This window comes from Lepisosteus platostomus, chromosome 24, assembly GCF_059453375.1.
Source record: "Lepisosteus platostomus isolate fLepPlt1 chromosome 24, fLepPlt1.hap1, whole genome shotgun sequence".
Classification (NCBI taxonomy): domain Eukaryota; kingdom Metazoa; phylum Chordata; class Actinopteri; order Semionotiformes; family Lepisosteidae; genus Lepisosteus; species Lepisosteus platostomus.
In genome coordinates, this window is record NC_142634.1 from 17932978 (window position 1) to 17951651 (window position 18674).

Consider the following 18674-nt stretch of genomic DNA (forward strand, 5'->3'; position numbering starts at 1 on the left):
GATTGCTTAGGAAACTGTCTTGCTTCTCTGTTAGGTGGTGATCCTTCATCACATTCTCATGCACAAAGGTAAACAAGCTGAAATGTTTCTTTTATGAAGGATTTTAAAAACAAGTATGAACCAGACCAGTTCATTCCATATCCAAAAAGTCTCTGGAAAATATTCCTCACTACTTTCTTAAACAGATTTCACATAAAATGAACTATTGCTTATTTATTATTCTTTTAGTATTAGAGTCCTATTAAGTTAGTGAGAGGTTTTACATGGAATGTGCAGGTTCGATCAGCACAATAATGTTCACTATTAATTATGAGCTGTAGAGTAAACAGGTTGCTGTTATGCCAGCAGGTTCCTGCATGGCTATGCAAAGCTTGGAATGTATCATTTCTGTGATTGTGATTGAGTGGTATGTACAGTACCTGGTTTTTAATATTGTCCCCTGCATAGCCTTGATTTGGAAAGCTGTGCCACCCTGGTTCGTATTGGTGATCACGTATATAAGTATTGCATTAATGTATTCATTGACATGTGAATAAGTGGTTTTAAAGAGATTTTCTACAGACATCAGTAAGTGGATTAACCCAAATATGTTCAGCGCGTCTGTATTCAGTGCTTTTTAAATGTCACCTTCGCACCAGCGGGAGGGTCCTGGTGAGCGGAGCCCTTGAAGTCTTGCCTTCTACATGTCGTATCCTGAAACACTTTCATGTCTCCTGTGTCGGCTTGTAAGAGCTGCATTTTTTCTCCTGAACGGGAAAAAAACCGTTTGGGAACTAATTCCCTCGGTAAAAAAACTAAATATTCCTGTTATGCTTTTTTTCTTAAACATAAAGCACAACATGATGAACCATAGTAAGAATATCTGAATGGCCTGACTTTCCTCCTTACTCAGGAAAACAAACTTTTTTATAACATTATTATATTATAACATCGAGTGTTGTAATAGAAAGCAAAGTTCTAAACGGATATCTTGGCAGGTTTTGCTTTATAAATTGCTGTCTTAGTATTTTGCTGGTCCTGAAAAGCAGAGGTGTGTGCATGTTTTGTGAGGGGGATTGGAGGAAGAAGAGTAGTAGTTGAGCCGAGCCGATGGGCTCCTGTGGCAGAGCTGTGTCCCAGAGGTTTCCACCTGCTCACCTCAGCACACGGTGGGCCAGCGTTCAGGGCCCAGGAGAGCGGAGTCGGTCGCGTTTCCAGGGAAGTGTAAACTGCGCACGTGGGCGGCGAATGCCACGGCTCCGCACCAGCGCAGCGAGGAATGTGCAGAGACCGAAACGAGCACAAGCAGGCGCTTATTCCAGGAGTCAGCGGGCTTCATTAAAAGTCAAAGAACATCCAAACTGTAAACAGCTGGGAGGAGTCGGATTGTGAAGACAATGAGGTGGCGGCCGGGGGGAGCGCGTTTCAGCACAATGGGCTGCTTTCTGCTTCTCCTGTTTGAGAAGCGACTGAATTCTTTCCCACTTACAAAATCGGCTTGAAGGGTTTCTTATTTGTAATTAATGTAGCAAAAGAGTGTTCCAGAGCGTTTTTGCAAAGGGAGCGACATGTTTCGGAGGAATGGCTGCATGTAGGACCTGTGTTGGCGTGAGCTCTGTGGCACCACGTCCCACTCCTGCAGTGCAGAAGAGCGCAGTGCAGTGAGAGGGGCCCTCTGTCTCCAGAGCAGGTGAGAATGTGACCGACGGGCAGGGGCTGGGTCCTCCAGCCTCCTCTGTTGAGCTTGTGCCGTAGTGACGGGGGCTTCAAACCCAAGGCCTCCCATCAGCTGTCACTTGTTCCATCAGCTCTTGCTCTGCGTGCCATTGATTGCAGGTTTATTCTGGTGCTGATGGCGATCTGAATCACTCTAGTTATCACGTCCTTTGACAATACACAATAAATTCCTTGCTGTTCCAAAAGCAGTCTCTGTAAGATCCTGTATAGACCATGTATTCACTCTTTACTGATCGTATTCTGGATGCCTCTATAACAGTTTGGTGTGCCAATGTGTCTGCACTCTCCAAAGGCGAGCTGCAGTGTGCTCGCTCTGTGGAGAGGAGGGGGTCATTGGCTGCCATCTCCCCTCCACTGCTAATCTGTACAATTCCAGAGCAAAGAAGCAGGCAGGAAAGACACTGCCGGAAACACCTGGTATCTGAATAGCGTCTTTCCTAGGGACGTCTTTTTGCTTGACCAGAATTTTTAGTTAGAATTGCACTGCCTTAATGATGTCTATTGTCTTGTTTGCGTTCTGGTATACAGGATTTAAAATGATTTTGCAGCAGTAAGTTCCCCAGAGTAATTTCCTTAAAGGTGATTCTGGTTTGACACTGGGGAAGCTCAACAGTGCCTGGCTGGAAAGGGAGCAGAGCGTCTCTCACTGACATCACTACACGCATGCAGGCAGGCGGCACGTTGCTTGAACTCCAATTCTTCTCTGTTGGCGGTCAGCTTGTGATGTAACCGGAGCCTGGAATGGGCCCATGTCATGGAGATACCCGTCTCTTCTGGTTTTCATTCTAACTGAACTCTTAATCGTTTGAGGAAGTTGATTTATTAGATCAGTTGTAGCTGAAATTGCATGGGGTTAATAATTAGAATAAACTCTCAAGCTATTTCATATCAACAAAGGTTTCATACCTGCCTTTCTTACTGTGTGTGGAATGTGAGTAATTGGCCATCTGCAGAACAATCACTCGTGGAGCAGTATGTGTAATTCCCACCTGTGTCTGCACACCCATATTTGGCCGCTAATGAAGAGTTGTTTGGCAGGAGAAAGGTAACAAATTTAATAAGGAGGTTTGAGAAGAACGTGGCTTGAGTTCTGTTTGCAAAATTCCATTGCAATAACATGCTTAAAGCAGAGGTTAAAGACTGAAAAAGTTTTAAAAAGTCTAATCAAGGAAGAAGTTCAATTGAAAGGATCTGTATTGGCAGATCAGCTGGAACAAAACCAAGAAAAGTGGATCTTTCAGGATCAGAATAAGAACCTGTATCTGGTGTGTTGTTTCCAACAGTCCATTGAAGACTCACTGGTTCTGTGTGTGCAGTAGTTTCCCTGTCTTTCTGCTTTGGAAAGTACCTGCATACTTGATCTGTGTTGCCAGAGATCATAGTAGGATAGAAGGTACAGGAACTGGTGAAAAATGTAGTATCATTTGAGCTTTCTCCTGTGAAGACTTCCGTAAGCCATCATGGTGAGCTGAACGAGGACTCATCTCATAATTCTTTTAGTGATCTAAAGTTGGCTAATTTATGACGTTGTGTAAAGCTAGGCAGTGCAGCAGGTTGTGGCATGAGATTGAGTCAGAATGTTTTTACAAAGTAATAAACTCAAGCCAAATTATTGTCTTGACTAAGTACAAAATTGTCCTTGTATGGTCACATCTATTACTCCAAGTTTTGACTGGAGTGTGGGAGGATTCGCTGCATAAATCGTCTGTTGCACTTTTCATAGGATCACTGTTAAAACAGCTCTGCTTGATGCTGCTCCTACAGTAGATCCGAATGCCACAAGACAAGGACAGAATCAGTTTTCTTTCCATGCTTGAGGAAAGCCCTGCTTGTTGATTCTTGGAAACTTGAAGTTCTCCCCTGTACCTGGGGAGGAAGAGTGTACTTTATGCCTCTCTGAGGTTTACAACAGCAGCTGCTGTAAAGCAAAGGAGTTGGAAGAGAAGTCAACATTCACTCTCAGTTTTGACGTTTGCCCGTGAGGGTTTTAAGCTGTGATGCAGGGTGGTATCTTAACACGCTTACAGTTGTTGACCGTCTACTCTCACTGCAGGGCCGTGGTAAACAGTGTGGATGCAGTGAATGGGGTGCCCTTCAGTGTGTGTACTGCGTCGCATTTTCCTTCAGGGACTCTCCCTGGCACTGACCAGTCCAGGCTTATTATTGGAAGGTCCTGCAAAGCTGCAGACAAGTCAGAGGATTAGCTCTGGTCACTCGACTGTCTCTTTAAACCACAGATTCATCCAGCTGCTAGGCTGTCAAAACAACAGGAGAGGGTTTTACAGTTTGAAGGGCTTCCAAGCCAAACAGTTTACTTAAACAAGAACAGCCGAAGTTCTATTAAAAAAGGACCCTCTGACCTGTTGGCACAAACCGCTTTTTCTCACCATCTGAACAGAAGAGGTTTTCAGCTTTTCTGCTCTTATCCTGCAGCAGCCCGTGGGCCAGGCTGACCTGTTACTGTATGGTTGTAGTGCACAGCACAGTCCAGCCTGTGTGGATCTCTGCTTCTCTCTTTGGGACTCCAGTCCAATGGGGTTCATTAGAACATAGGTTACAAACGAGAAAAGGTTATTTGTTTGGGTGCTGTAAGCTCATTGATCCAAGTATCTCATCCATTGATTTCTTGAAGGAACCCAGGGTGTCACAGACCACACTTTCACAACGTGCTTCCTGTTCTTGATTTTCCATAAGTGTTCCTTGCTTTGTGTTTCAGTGTTCGCTCAGAAGTCGCCTGCGCTGTTGACTTTGTCCATACTTGGATCTGGTCCCCTCATAGTAGTCTCTGTTCAGTACAAAAAAGGTTCATTTTCTCCAGCATGTCAGTGTAGGGCATTCCTGTAAGCCCTGGAGTGTATCTGATGGTTCTTCTCTGGATTAATGCATTGTAACACTTCTGCAACGTAACACAAATTGCACACAATATTCTGAATGAGGTGTTTATATTGTAAAAAAATTAGCCTTTGGTTTAAATTCTAAGCTTTTATCCGTCTTAACATTGTTTTCCGTTTTATCTCTTCCCCTCATTGTCTTGAAGCTGAACATATTGTACCTTATCTACCTAAACATGCTGGCTCGTAAGCAGCTTCTTTGTTCAGTGTCTCCCACTTTGTCTATTGTATATAGTTTTCCTGAAAGATGCCTCTAAAACCTGTAGGAACTCGGCAAACAAGGATCGGAGTTCCTTACTTCTGACACAAAATACACCCCCCTTAAGATTTTATGATTTAACATTTTAGCCACTTTTCCTTCACCTAGTCTTAATAGTAGATTAAATTAACACATTTATTTGACATTTGACAAATTAATAACAAAAAATTCTTTGTAATTATTAAGAAAATAATAATACCCAGCATTCAATATCTTTGTGTGCAACATTATGACCCCCCGCCCCCCGATTCAGTAATTTATGGCGTCCCTTCAGCAGCAATAACCTGAACTGAAACGTTCGCTGTAAGAGTCGATCCCTCTCTCACATCGCCTGGGGGGAATTCTGGCCCATTGTTCCTTACAGACCTGCTTCAGCTCGGTGATGTTTGAGGGCTTTCTTGTATACTGTATACACAATTGCTTTTTATGAATGAATCTTTCATGAGGCACTCAAATATCAAATTGATCCCATCAGAGGTTTTGCTTTGGGTGATAAAGGCAAAACCCTTTGTGCTGGAGACACGACGGTGACTGTTTGTTTGCGTATAAGAAAAAAAACATTTTGTCATTAAGGAATGCTATGAACATTTTTTATACTTTAAGATTTTCTGCAGTATTTCTCAGTTTTAGTACCAGGTGGGGAAAAAGTACAGTTTTTTGTGGACAAAGCTAGTCAGCAGATTGTAATCATTTTTGTTTTAAATTACCTTGTAATGGTTTTACATCTCCTGTTTTAATGACAAGCTTAAAGAAGGCTGGAGGAAGTGTTTTCTACCTGATGAGCCTGATCCCTCTCTAGCCTGACCTCTTTCTCCTGCTTCCTCTTCACAGAGCTGACCCTGGGCCTGAGAGCCGCACCCTTCAAGATCTCCAGTGGAGTCGGCAAGGTGAGGCTCGACCGCCTGCTCCTTCACGCTGTACCGATCGAGTGCATGTGCTGTCACGTGACCCCCGTGTAAAAATCCACACACCTGAGGTCTTCCAGTCCTGGTCTTTGTTCTAGCTGAGCTGGATTGAGCATAATGGAAACCTAAAGGAACTAATAATAAGCTTCAATCTTATTTATTTTTATTTGCTTTAAAGATGTCGAGGGTTAGTTTCCAACTTTTACATTTTGTAATTGATTTATAATCTTTTATTTCAGATGGTTTAAAACTTTGAGTAAAGCAGTTTATTAATTAAAAAAATTTAAGTGAGAAGGTTGGTTTCTACCTAACCTAGCAGGTTTGGGAATTCTGAAGACCAGAATTTGGACATCCTATTTTATTAACTGCAAAGAACATTGTTCCCTTTCAGTCAATCAAATTCTCAGAGTAGCCGCCAAGTCCAAAGATGAGAAGAGGTTGTTGCACTGAATGGAGAACATGTAAATAGAAACTATATACAAGTGAAATCAAAGTACATGTGTTCAATGCGAACGAACGATCTTTTGGAATTATTCAGTGTTCAGAAAGTCAAGGTGTGAGAATGGGATTTGAAAAACCACAAGAGGGTGCTGGCAGCTCCACTGCACACAGAGGCTTGAAAGGAAACACTTGGCGCTGGTGGCTCCTCTGCACCTCCAGGCTCCTGAGCCGGGCTGCATGCTGGGGACACAGGCTCATCGCTGTCTGCTACGCGAGCAGAGAGCTTTATACACCATGAGCAGGACTTTACAATCAAGCCTGAATTGAGGTGTGCCAGTGCAGGGGTACGCTTGTTTTTTTGTTAACCTTCTGCCAGGATCTTGTTAAAAGTCTTTTCTATTGAGAGGGTAGAGTAATGAGGAGGTGGCCCTGTACCACAACAGGAGCTTTTCCCCACATTTACTTCCCCAAACTACTGCCTTCAGCAGTCTGATCGTCATCGGCAGCTGGGTGGCACAGGGGCGCAGGCTCTTCGTTCCTTTGCCCTCAGGGCTAGCTCGGGGGCCGTCGCTCCGCTGTAATGCCAAACCTGAGACATCTGGGGTCGTGTTCAGCCTTGTGTTCCGTGCGTTTGCTCGTTATTCGCCGTGCAGCTGCGTGGCGTCGGGGTCCTTCGGGGCCCAGAGCAGAGCTGGAGGCGAGTGTCCTTGTAGGGTAATGCGAGGAGAGGGAGGCTGCGCTGGTGCCCCCGGGCTGTCCGGCGGGTTGCTTCCAGCTCGGTGGTGCTGGAAAGAGATGCCGTTAAAAACTGATTGATAATCTCCCAACCCTTACGACTCCATACAAGGAGCGAGAGGAATACTGGGAAAATAAACGGCTGCTTCGTCATCCCAGCAGTGTGTATTTTCTGCTCCATTACCACCTGTTTTTCCAGTTCGGTTCCTCTCAGCCTTTTCTTTCCCTCTCTTGCAGCACGGTAATCTCGGTGGCCGGTCTCCTTTCAGACAGAGCTGCGGCTCTGGAGCCGGCGGTTCGGTCTGCTCTCCCCTGTGCTGCTCTTCTGAACATCTGGTCTAGAATGTGTTAGTTAAGAATAAATCTTATTTCACTCTGCAGAGTGGGGAGTTTTTACACGGTCTTATCCAGACTAATCTAATACAGTACATCAGGTCACTGTTCCTCCACTTGGACTTGCCTTGAACTTTCGAACTCTTCGGCTCTTTAATTCCCATTTCATTGAGTGTAACGTCCCTCTGTCGTACAGTCTGCAGAAGCCCAGCCGTGAGTGCGACGTGTGGAGGTTGGTCTTCCCTTGTGCATGCCCTGCACTCCACCTGACAGGCTCGCAACCGACATGCGGACGGCTCTGGGAACATAAAAAATATTGGAAAAAATTATTTTGCTCTGAAATTGTAACCAAGCTCACCTACAAGAGCTAGTGAGCGAGCCTATGCAGTCATCTTATTTACTTTTATTTGGGAGTCGGCTGTATCACTGAAGCTGGACCCTCATCTTCCCAGTAAGCCCCATGCAGCTGACCTAGGGTTACTACTCCCATATCTGGAGCTGCTCTCTTCAGATTGCAAGACCATCTTTGTAGTGAGGGGCGACAGGAATGCCTATTATACAGCCTGAATCGTTGCTCCGCAGTTTACAGCGATGGTACTCTGTAGATCCTCTCCGTGGTCTCCAGCCGGCCACAGGGCTGTCCTGTTGGCTGGTCTCAGTCAAGAGACTCCAGAGACGTTGGTTCATCAGTTCCTTGAAGTAGCTGACAGTGCGTTACCCCCTCTCCGATGATGATCACCCTGCTTTGGACCGTGGCTATGAGCACGACTTCAGCGTCTTTTTCTGGTTCTTCCAAGTTGCCTTTTGCCCCATTGCAGTTGCAAGCCCATGTAAGAGCGTCGATGTGCAATGGGTTCACAGGACAGAGGTCTGCGGCTCATCCTGATCTCGGGCTCCGTGTGGCCTCCCGAACTTTCTGAACCACACCCACGCGAGAGCCCCAACAGCGAGCACTGCTTCTAGCTTTTGCTTTTTTTTTACTTGGGCTGTAATTTAATCTCGTTAACGGATTAGGAGGCTAGTTAATTAAACTAATGCCGCGTCTGTGGTGAGGCGGTGGGGGTGGGAAGGAATTAAACTGTCTTGCTCCAGTTAGGATTGCTGGGTGGGAAAGGGATCTTGGCCGTTGTGAAATGTGAAGCTCTTGCTGCTTCAGCCTGCAGGCAGAGTAGTTTTCCGAGCCGGACAAGGCAATATCAGGGAGTTTCTGAGATCTGTCACCTGGACATTAGAAGACTCCCAGGCTAAGGTTAGTGTGTGAAATATAATCTCACTGCTGCTCGGCAGCTATGCTTGCCTCTTGGAGTAAATCAAGGCTGCATTACCATCCCTGCAGGGACTCTAAAGCTGTTTGAGGTTGCTAATGGTAAATAACATTTCATTTAGACAGCACGTCTCATTACAGTGAGTCTTAGTGTGCTTCACATAAGAGACAGGGCTATGTTTTACTGTGAGATGTGTGGATGGACGATTGGTGTTAATATGGGGAGAGACCGTTTCATTGTATCTTCTGTTCATCACTCCGAAAGTTGGCTTTGTCTCTCCAAGGTCCTGTCCCTGGAAAGTCTCAGGGAATTATGTCATTAGGACTGTAGGATTTTTTTCACTCTGTAGACGGGTGTGGGTGTGCGTTTTGGATTGTCAGTCTTGAATGTGAAATATTCTGTCAGACATGGTAGCGAGTAATTTTAATGAAGGTGTTGTGTTGAAATGTCACACGTGCAGATATACTGTATATTGCCTGGTGCTGTATTGGAGCTTAGTTAGGAATTAAGAACTGTATAGCAGTTATAAAGATGAACCAAAGTGCCCTTTTTAGAAAAGCTTTTGAAAAGGGTTTGAAAAAGCCGTTGGGTTTACCGAAGGAGAAGCTGATTCATATTCTCAGGAAGGCTATCAGCATGTTCATTCAGATCTGTGCAAGAGTGACAAGTTTCTATGTTGTTAAACTGGTTTTAAGTGGTTTTAACCACTTAATTCCTACATAAAATTCCTACCTTTTATGGGTATTAAGTTTAGTTTCAGTTTTTAGTTTATTCGTTTTCTAAAAAATAATTTCCATCTTAATGTTGATCCACAATTCTGACACATTGAAGAGATGCATCCTACTTTTCCCAGAATATACTTTGGGTATGAGGTGTGTGATAATTGGGTATGCTGAGAAAATGACTTGATTAGGTAGGATGCTTCATCCTTTATTAAAAAGAGGGATACTTAAAGAGGGCAGCATGGTGGTGCAGTTGTCAGTATTGCTGCCTCAGTGCTGGGGCCCTGGGTTCGATTCCAGACCTGGGGTGCTGTTTGTGTGGGTTTCCTCCAGGTGCTCCGATTTCCTCCCACGGTCCAAAGACACACTGGTGGGTTACTTGGGCCCTGGTGTGAGTGTGTGCATGTCTGTGTGTGTCCTGCGATGGTCTGGTGTCCAGTTCAGGTCACTCAGCCTTGCCTCATTGTTTGGCGAAATGGGCTCCCCCACCACCCTGAATCGGAAGGAGCAGCTAGAAACCGCTGGGTGGATGGAATGATTGAAGCCGTCGGATTTTATAGCTTATGAGCTGTGTGCTGTCCACGGTTAATTTCCTGGTCTAGCGAAGTTGACGCAGTACCTCTCAACCCAGACAGACACGACATTGTGGCACCACCGGGCTGGTGCTGACCTACTTTTCCTCAATAAAGCTAGACTAGGCCTGCTATTTCAAGATGCACCCTAGTTCCTAAATCCTTGGCAATCTGTACTATGTTATGGTGCAGTGCAAATGCCTTTGTTGTGCGAAATGTCAGCCGGCTCATTTGTCACTTTTATTGTTGTGAAACATTTGCACCACTTTTTTCATTCCTTTCTTCTGCCATTTCCTTCTTGAGTGTTTTCAAACAGGCAGGGAGCCGTGTGACTCTTGGCATGACTCTGGGCGCATGGATCAGCTCCATACTAGAATGAGTGAAGGTGGATATGTTCTAAAACACGTTCAGTTTCCATGGAAGAGGGAAATCATATTATAACAACATTTTTAACGTAACAGTGTAAATAATATGCTTGGTTCTAAACCCCCACACTGCAAAAAGAAAATGCTGTGCTATTGGGAGGTAATGTGAGAGAAACCAGAATAATTCCTTATAAAGATACCAGAAGGTTAAAAGGTCTTCAGTACGGTACTGACCAGGGGTTGGATGCCATTATTGGCACGCAAAAGGGTTTTTTAACAGCATGAGCAATAAGAGTCACAATTAAGTTAAAATTGTAAAAATATGCTTGACTTCTGTAATTCTCGCTACTAAACTGGCGATTGTCAGGATTTTGCTGCAGCTGTACTGGATGTGTTGTACTTGAAAGGTGTGATATGGACTGCAGGTGTATAGTAATTGATTGAGGCAAAGTTGAAGGTCACACAATACATAAGGAAGCTGAACGCAGGAGGGCTGCAGCTCAACGATTTCTAAAGGTATGTGCAGCCAAAATCAGCCTACCTGCTCTAATGCTCTTTACATCGTACTGGATGGACATCTGGAATGTCAGTCAGGAGTAGATCCCTCAGGCCTCTGATTGTCAAAGGAATGACTTTATTTATGATGTTGTGACTGAGTCGCTGTTGATAGCATTGTTCCTTTTTCATTGCACACACTGGTGGCAACACCTGTTAGCAAACGCAGCCCAGTCTGTCCACAGTCTTTTTTTAGGCAAAGTGAAGAGCACAGTATCTCTCACACAGAGAGTAGAGAGATTAATTTGATCTTCCTTCCTGGGGAGTTTTCCCCATCACCTCTCAGCATGGCAGCTGTTCAGGTCAGTGATTTGCTTTCTAAGAACCTTTGCTTCAGTGTTTTTCCATTTCTATTTTTAGCCTTGAATGACCATTTTGTTTTTCCGTTTCCTGATCTTGATTTGAAACCCCACACAGCTGTCAGTGAAGCCGCAGTCTGGTCTAGAACAGACGCGTACCTTTGGAGATGGGGGTCACCTCTGTCTCCACGGCACTGCTGAAGTAGAAACCGTTTTATGTGGGGTTTAGGCAAACATATTTCATTCTTTATCAAGTGTTTTTTTTGCAGTTTATTGAAACAATTTTAAGAACCTTTTCAACTTCAGTTCTTCGGGTATTTTTTTAACATGTGAGACAGATTTAAATTACTGTACAACATTGAATTTAAACTGAACAGGCTAGGCTGCTCAAAGCAGAGGAGATGGGGTGATACTGACCACACTTACACAATACTAACACTGACAATTCAAGGTCACAGAGGTCATAGTCTGCTAATGACACGGCCCAGCCAAGGGTTTAACTGTGCAGCATTTTTCAGTCACAGAAGAAACTTGGCAATTTAGTTTTTCCAATAATCAGAAATACTTCGGATACAACAGACTTAAAGCTACATCGTGGTTCACAAGAAAGTTATGCTGATGTACAGTTCACCCGTTACATTAATCCTTCAGGATCCTTCAGCTATCCACATACCTGTCGCTCTGTTTTTGCTCGTGTATCTGGTAGGTTTCTACTCTCCACGACAAATCGTGTGACAGGGTGCTCAGAAAAGTGGGCCACCTTTCACTCTCCCTCCGAGCCCGGACTGCGTTCCACTGGAGGCGTGAAGGGCAGGACTGCTCTAAATATAGGAAGCCTGAAGCGTTCCAGCCAGAACCCCCACCCTTTCACCCAACCCCTGCTCCCGAATAATAGCAAGCCTTTAGATTCATGCAGATGGTGGTGGGTGGCAGCAATGGGGTGACGAGAACGTCCTTGGCAACAGGAGTCCCCTTTGTAATTGGGCAGACCCCTGGCGAATGAAGAGGGAAGGTTTGTGAGATATAAAGAGAAGGAGAGAGAGCAAGGGAGGGGGAACGTGTTTGGAGTCTTTAAAGCCACTGAGGCAGAGCCGTGAAAGTGCGAGCTCTGGACCAGGCTTACAAAGCAGCCTGCTTCTGATCCAGCTTTGCACCAAAGCACTGCTGCAATAGAAACCCGAGGCGCAGCTGCTTGCCTGGGCTTTGAGGCTGTCTGAAGGAGCCATGCCGGGTGTCAGTTGGGACTTCCTGAACTCCTCAGCGGCGGGCAGCGGGGACTTTGAGGAGGAAGAGGAGGGTGGGGGAGGCTGTGGGTTCGAGCTGACGCTGCGCTACGCAGTGAGCAGGATCCACAGGGACCTCCAGGCCTGTGGGAAGCGAGTAGATGCCCAGCTGGAGGAGATGGCTGCTCAGGTGCGCCCCCTGGCTGCTGCCATCAACGACCTGCGCGAGGAGAACCTGCAGCTGCGTGCGCAGCAGGAGAAGCTCGCCTGCCAGATGGAGGCACTGGCGCAGCTCCTGGGCCTGCCCTCCACCATCGCCCACCCCCCCGCCTTCGCCATCCGGCGCCTCTCCTGCTCTGGGGCTGCGCTCTCCCACAGCAGCAGCGGCGTGGTAAGTGCCGTGCTTCCCCTGCCTGGCCGAGCGCGGGGACCGTGCGCCTCGGGGGCGCTCCAAGGCACCCCTTCATGCAGTTCCTGCATTAATATGCAATGAAATAGGCAAACTAGGCTGGTCGCCTCCTCTCGTTTATGACCTCTCTTCTTATCTGGTCTCATGATGTGCTCTCTCTTTCCGAAGAGCTCCATCCCAACCCATCCTGGGAAAGCTGCAAGGAATTCAGCAATAGGAAGGAGACTGGTTCATGTTCAATTCCTGCAGTCTTATAGTGTGGCCTCTATCTTGCACGTCAAATACCAAACTGCTTGACACACTCCTTTCTCTACAGCTTGAAAACTAAAAGAACAGGGCTAGTACTTTCAGAAAATGCATTGAAATTTCCACGTGCCTTATTCATTGCTTGTTCATTTCCCTGTACCTGTTTATACTTTTTAAATGCTTTTTATTTCTGCAAAGCCAGGAATTTTGAAAGTTTCTTGTATTGATCTCTCTCTCCTTTGCCTTGAGCAGTGTTTTTAGCAGGTTAGCTTGGTCCTCTGATTGCCTGGTTTAAACTTGCCTGTTTCTCCTCTGGAAAAGCTTTGAGCACACTGAAGTCCCCCTTTGTAGAACTGCAGATAACCCCCGCCTTTGTAAGAAATTCCTCTCTGTCATTCCCTCCCAGATCACGAATTCTTGCCCCTTGTTTTCTGTGCTCTCATTCTCTCTCACCCACGCACACACACACCCACCACCCCCCATGACTCTCAGGACAGGTTTCTAAAAGTGCATTGGTGGAGCTCCCAGCCTCCAAGATTCCACCACGTTAAATGGTCTCTTAGGGAAGCCGTCTTTGTGGAGCAGCTGTGGGCACGTTTTTTCACATGTTCTAAAATGTGAAAGTGCAAAACCCCTTCTCTGTGGTAGGAATATGGTCCCCCAGTTCTGACTTCTTACGTATTTTTTTTATAGCTTTGATCTTTTATATAAATCACTTTGTTCAGTATGATTTCACGGTTTGGCGAGAGTGAAGCAGGCATTATGCTGTTTGGAGTTACCATTGCTAACTTCTTATCAAACTGATTTAGGAGCTTTTGCACTTTCCTCTCAACTATTTCTGAGCTGGTATGAAGTTAATTGCATCACTGATGACAACATTTGCAATGTCTAACAGCTGCCCGTTAATGTCAGCGATCTGATATTTCAGTACACTTTCTCCCCGTGCACTTCACACAAGTCGGTCACCTTCTGGTTAGAGCTCTAAGGTTAGTGCTGGCCCCTCAGGCCTTGTTCCAGGCTGTTCTGGGTTGTTTTGTTGGAGAGGGGCTTGGGTTGCTGGACTGGACCAGCGCCGAGGCGAGGAGTCCGGGGGCGTGCTGTAGCGCAGCTGGGGTTGGGTTTGGTGGCGCTGCTCCTGAGAGCCGCGGTCATCTTGGGTAGAGTCCTCTGAGCTCTGGCCAGCCTGCCCCTGGAGAACAAGTAGGTCAGTGGAGGCTGATGAAGCTTTTCTAATTAAACTCCTGAGCTCTTAAACCCACCTCTTCGCCTGCCGTCAGTCTTTATGCCTGCAGGGAAGGAGAGTGCTCCTCTGGTGCAGCCACACCACTGCTCATTGGCGGGCATCCCGCTGCTTCTGCCTTGTGTGTGTTTGTATTTTCCTTGGAGTTCTTATTCGGTTACATCAGGCTAACTTTCAAGAGGGATCATTTAGCTCTTATTGCCACAGAGGCAAGGCTCCATAGTTTTTGAGTAATGACACAGAAGAGGTCTTTGAAATTTGGGGGACATGTTCTTAATGTTTGACAAGCATGTTCAGTGCAGCGATGTGTCTCTGACTAACCTGTTTTAACATCTTGTTCTCCTGTCGCCAGTATGTCTGTTTTCCAAACCAACTTTTAGTTGTAGGTAGTCTTCTGTGTAGCTGCCTCCAACCCAGTGTCTGTCTTTCATGGCTTCACACTTACCCTGCAGTTGGGGCCATCTTACGTAGGCTTTAATGCTACCAGGCAGGGTAATTAAAGGTTTATTAGAGTTGCAGCTTTGCTTCAGTCCAAGTTACCATCTGTTTTTTTTAATTGCAATTAAAGGGCTTGTTTGTCACAGTGGATCATTGTAATTACTTGCAACTGAGCAGGACATCAGGGTGATGAATACTGCCACCAAGAGCAGACGAAAGCGCAAAATCGAGGGTCAGCTACTAAGCCTAGGTGTTTTCTGAAACAAAAGTTGCCGCGAAACTGAGGGGGTACTGCCAGGAGGCCTCATAATGAGAACTGCATGGCAGAAGGTCAAGGACAAGAAGATTCCAGCATTAGATAACGTGTTGAATACGGGTGAAGGCGGCTGCCTCTCGACATCAAAGAGCATGAGCCCTGCATAAGACAGACAGCAGCCCAGGAACTGAACCCAGGGCCCCAGAGCTGAGAAGCTGGCCACTGTGCCACTGTGCTGCCCCCACAAGCGCACCTCTCCTTTCTGATCAGCAATAATCAACTGGAATTCAGAAACAATAGGTGCTTTAAATGTCTTTATTATTTTGTACTTATTCTCACAGCAGTTTGACTAGGTGTCAGATTGCTGGCACACCGCATGGGTTCCACTGCGGTCAGCAGCCTCTCGCTGTGCTTGGCCCTGGCTCAGTCTGCCTGCTTGCAGGGAATTGGCCATTAGCATCCACTTGCGTTGGGTGCAAGTACTGTATCTCCTGTTGTCTGCCCTGTATGAGCACCAGAATCTAGTGCAGCTGAAGCTTTACATTGCATTCATGAGAATGTGCTAGAGTCTACAGAATCTGCACAGTTTCATTGAATACAGTACACTCTGAGTGTATTCATCAGTCAACTGGGAATACTTGCAGTTAAAGGCGTGGGGCTTCCTTTACCGAGGGCTGGGAAATGGGATACTTCCAATGGGCAAATCTGCTTGTAGCCAAACACTGTTTTACTTCATCCTAGGGCAGCGAGTGGGGGACTGATGGCCTCCAGCGTTTTGAATCCTAGAACATTCACGTGTCCATTTCACTGTACAGGTCATAGTCATTGTGCATCTTCTGTTGAACACAACTGTGCAGTTCTGCCTCATATGACTCTTCTCCAAATGTCAGCAAGCCGTCTTGAGTCATTTAACCCATCCGCAATCTGGAAACCTGGGCGTGCGAGACCTCCGAGCTTACCTTTGGGCCAGCACTGGATGTGAGAGAGGGAGTGCTGACCAGGGCACTACAGGAGATGGCAGGTGGTCTAATTCAGGGTAGCAGGTGACAGTGCTTAGTGTTGATTTCTGCTGTCAGGTGTGAATAAAGCCATGTCTGCGAGGAGAGGTGTGACAGGTTGATTCTCCTGAATCAGTGGTGAGTGCAGTAAGCTCTGAGCCTTCCTGGACAATCGCAAGCACAATATCCTTTATAAGGGAGATTTAACACTGAGGCGTAAGCTGTGCAGGGGTACAAAAATAGCACGGCCTGTCACATGTAAGTGGAAAGATTTGTATATATTCAAAGCTCGTGTGTGTGTGCTGGTCTGTCTCTCATCACTCTCATTTCCATCACAGCTTAGAGCCCTTGTAAATATGCCCAATCTGGTTGTACAGACACATACACACTGACAACTATAGCAAAGGCGTAGAGCTCTTCATTCTCCTTCCTAATTCCTCCACCAGATGGAGACGGAGTCGCCTGCAGCCCTCCAGCCCTCGCAGGCGGCCCCCAGCGAGGCCACCGCCGTGCCCAACGGCTCCGAGGAGCCCAGGGGGAAGGGGGCGGACAAGCCGGGGACACTCACCCCGGAGGACCTGGCCGCTGTGGACGACGAGGTGGTCCTGGACAAGATGGTATGCTCAAGGAACCCTGGGATTGGTGTGAGGCCGAGCCAGCGAGCAGTGAGCAGTGAGCAGTGTCACCGTGCTGTAAAGACACGGAGACTCTGATTCCCTGAGAATCAGAACGGAGATAGATGCCAGTTCTGAAATGTTGTTTCTTTTATTTTCATTTGAACAAGCTAAATGGGGTTTGCTTGTGTCCAGAGGAGACTGTTAGAAGTCTTGATGGGTGAAAGAGGAGAGAGAGGAATGGATATGTTCTGTGTCCGGTGCACCGCTGATGTAAGTGGAGCAGACAGCACAGAGCTGTAAAACACCAGGAGGTTCCGGTTTCTTTGAGGAGATTTTATTTAGAATTAAATTTGGTTAAATGCCAAAGGACTGGGAGGAGAGGGACTGGGGACTGGACTGCTGCCATTCCCTGAGCTGCTGGTGACATCTCTACTGTCTTCTGACAGCTGGACGAGGCAACGGACTTCGAGGAGCGGAAGCTGATCAGGGCGGCGATGAGGGAGCTGCGCAAGAAGAAAAGAGGCGAGTCGTGAGCTGCACACAAGCGCGCCGCCCTCCCGCCGGGCGACTGCGGCCCAGGGAGTTGGTTTCTGCTTTGCTTATTTCGAAAGGAAAGGTGTGCTTTTTGGAGATTAGTGGATTTCCCTCTTTTTCAGATGCTTTCCTCTATTGGATTGCAAGCGTATGTGGAGACTTATTCTCAGGAAAACAATTACCAGTGAAGATTGTGGGTGAAACAATTTTCAGCTGGTGTAAATGATTCTTCATTGAAGTGGGTTTAGCTCATTAGCTTTCACAGAAACAATTTCCTTGTTGCCAGAGGTTATGGCTGCTATAATGAGGGACTTCCAGCGTGTTCATAATAGAATAACGTCTTCTCCATCATCTGTCTAAGTCTCCCTGCAAGCCCTGTGCCATTCTCCATGCAGCCCCTTGATTACTTCTGTGCTCCCCTGATGTCTGCAGCTCCAATTCCCCATGGAAGTCCTAGTGTGTCACTCTCATGACCTGGGCATCCTTCCTCTCTCTCTCCTCAACTTATCTTTCTACCTCTGTTTTCACCTCCCTCTCAACCTGCAGAGGTCCTGCTTGGACTCGGCCAGGAGGAGCCAGGTATGAAGCGTGAGCTGTGTGGCTCTGTGTTGCTGCCAGTCTGAGGCACTGTGGGCCGTATTCATCGAGCAGTCAGTGCCACTACCGCACACCTACTCTTGTCCTCTGAACTTGGAAAGTGGCGCAGATTTCTCTTAAGATGTTTCTTCTTAATTCCCTGTTTGAATATGCTGTGGTAGAAACTGCTTTCATGAATATGGTCCTCTTAGATGATGTTCGGCAGTATATGAGTTAATTGTGAGGTGGGGATTTGGGGTTATTTTATTTATACTGTCGCTGCACAGGAGCTTCAGAGAAACCCCAGACTGTACCAAAGGTTAATTTAAACAAACTTGAGTTACGCCGGTGAGCATTGGGGGTGGGTGGATTTTAAGGTTATTATTAATTTGGCAGATTCTTTTATCCAAAGGGACATAGACTTGTAACCCTTTACACAGCTGTGCATTGAACTAGGGCAGTTTGAGTGAAGTACCTGGCTCGAGATGAGGCCTCGTCACTGGGGAGGAATGTTTGAGGATGAGCCCTGTGCTGGAGAGGGCAGACGTCTTGTAGTCTCAACACTCACTCATCTCCCTCTTGCTATTGATATCCAGTACCGTTTGCTTAATCGTATTTTGGAGCTTAATTTTTGATGGAATGGAATAGAGGGATGTCACCAGGACACCTTTAGGTTTGTCTGTACGAAGGAAGATTTAGAGGCTGTACCTGAGTACCTGCACCTGCAGTTGCTGTGGAAGAATAATACTTCTTCACAAACCAGGACAGTATTGTTTTTTTTAAGCTTTTACTGTTCTGTTTGAAACAGAATAAAGCAAACTGCATTTGGATACTCCGTATCAGTGCTATTGAAATGGAGAGGCCAGTGTGAGGGTGGGGTGTTTTGTGACATAGTGCTCTGTAGCCTTGCTGTGCTGCCTGTGCCAGGAGCTGTGTGTGTATATGTGTGTGTTCCTGCTTGTCCAGCTGCTGTGTGCGCTGTGCTTGTTTGATTGCAGTTTGATCTGCATGCTTGTGGATTCACTGCATTTGACATCTCTGTGTCTGTCATGTAGGTTTCCCTTTGTTGAAACCTTATT

At 46.4% G+C, this 18674-nt stretch overlaps 1 protein-coding gene and 1 long non-coding RNA gene across 10 annotated transcripts in view; one reads left to right on the plus strand and one right to left on the minus strand.

The window, feature by feature from the left end:
- smtnb (smoothelin b) overlaps nt 1-18674 on the plus strand; it is an 82739-nt gene that overhangs the window by 50572 nt on the left and 13493 nt on the right. For 4 of the 6 annotated variants that reach the window (XM_088618248.1, XM_088618249.1, XM_088618250.1 and 1 more), the window contains 4 exons: nt 5698-5753; nt 16315-16485; nt 16932-17007; nt 17566-17598. In XM_088618248.1, the coding sequence (XP_088474374.1) occupies nt 5698-5753; nt 16315-16485; nt 16932-17007; nt 17566-17598 (336 nt within the window). The remainder of the gene's footprint in view (nt 1-5697; nt 5754-16314; nt 16486-16931; nt 17008-17565; nt 17599-18674) is intronic. The other 2 variants (XM_088618251.1, XM_088618253.1) reach the window with 1 other exon arrangement.
- Nucleotides 5913-11929, minus strand: LOC148641838 (uncharacterized). 4 transcript variants are annotated; one of them, XR_015929820.1, is made up of 4 exons: nt 11732-11929; nt 10746-11255; nt 7408-7578; nt 5913-7285 (listed from the first exon to the last, which is right to left on the minus strand). It is a non-coding gene; the product is annotated as an uncharacterized LOC148641838 (long non-coding RNA). The 4 variants fall into 4 exon arrangements; XR_015929819.1 differs by having other exon boundaries at nt 5913-7578; nt 10746-11252; XR_015929818.1 differs by having other exon boundaries at nt 5913-7578.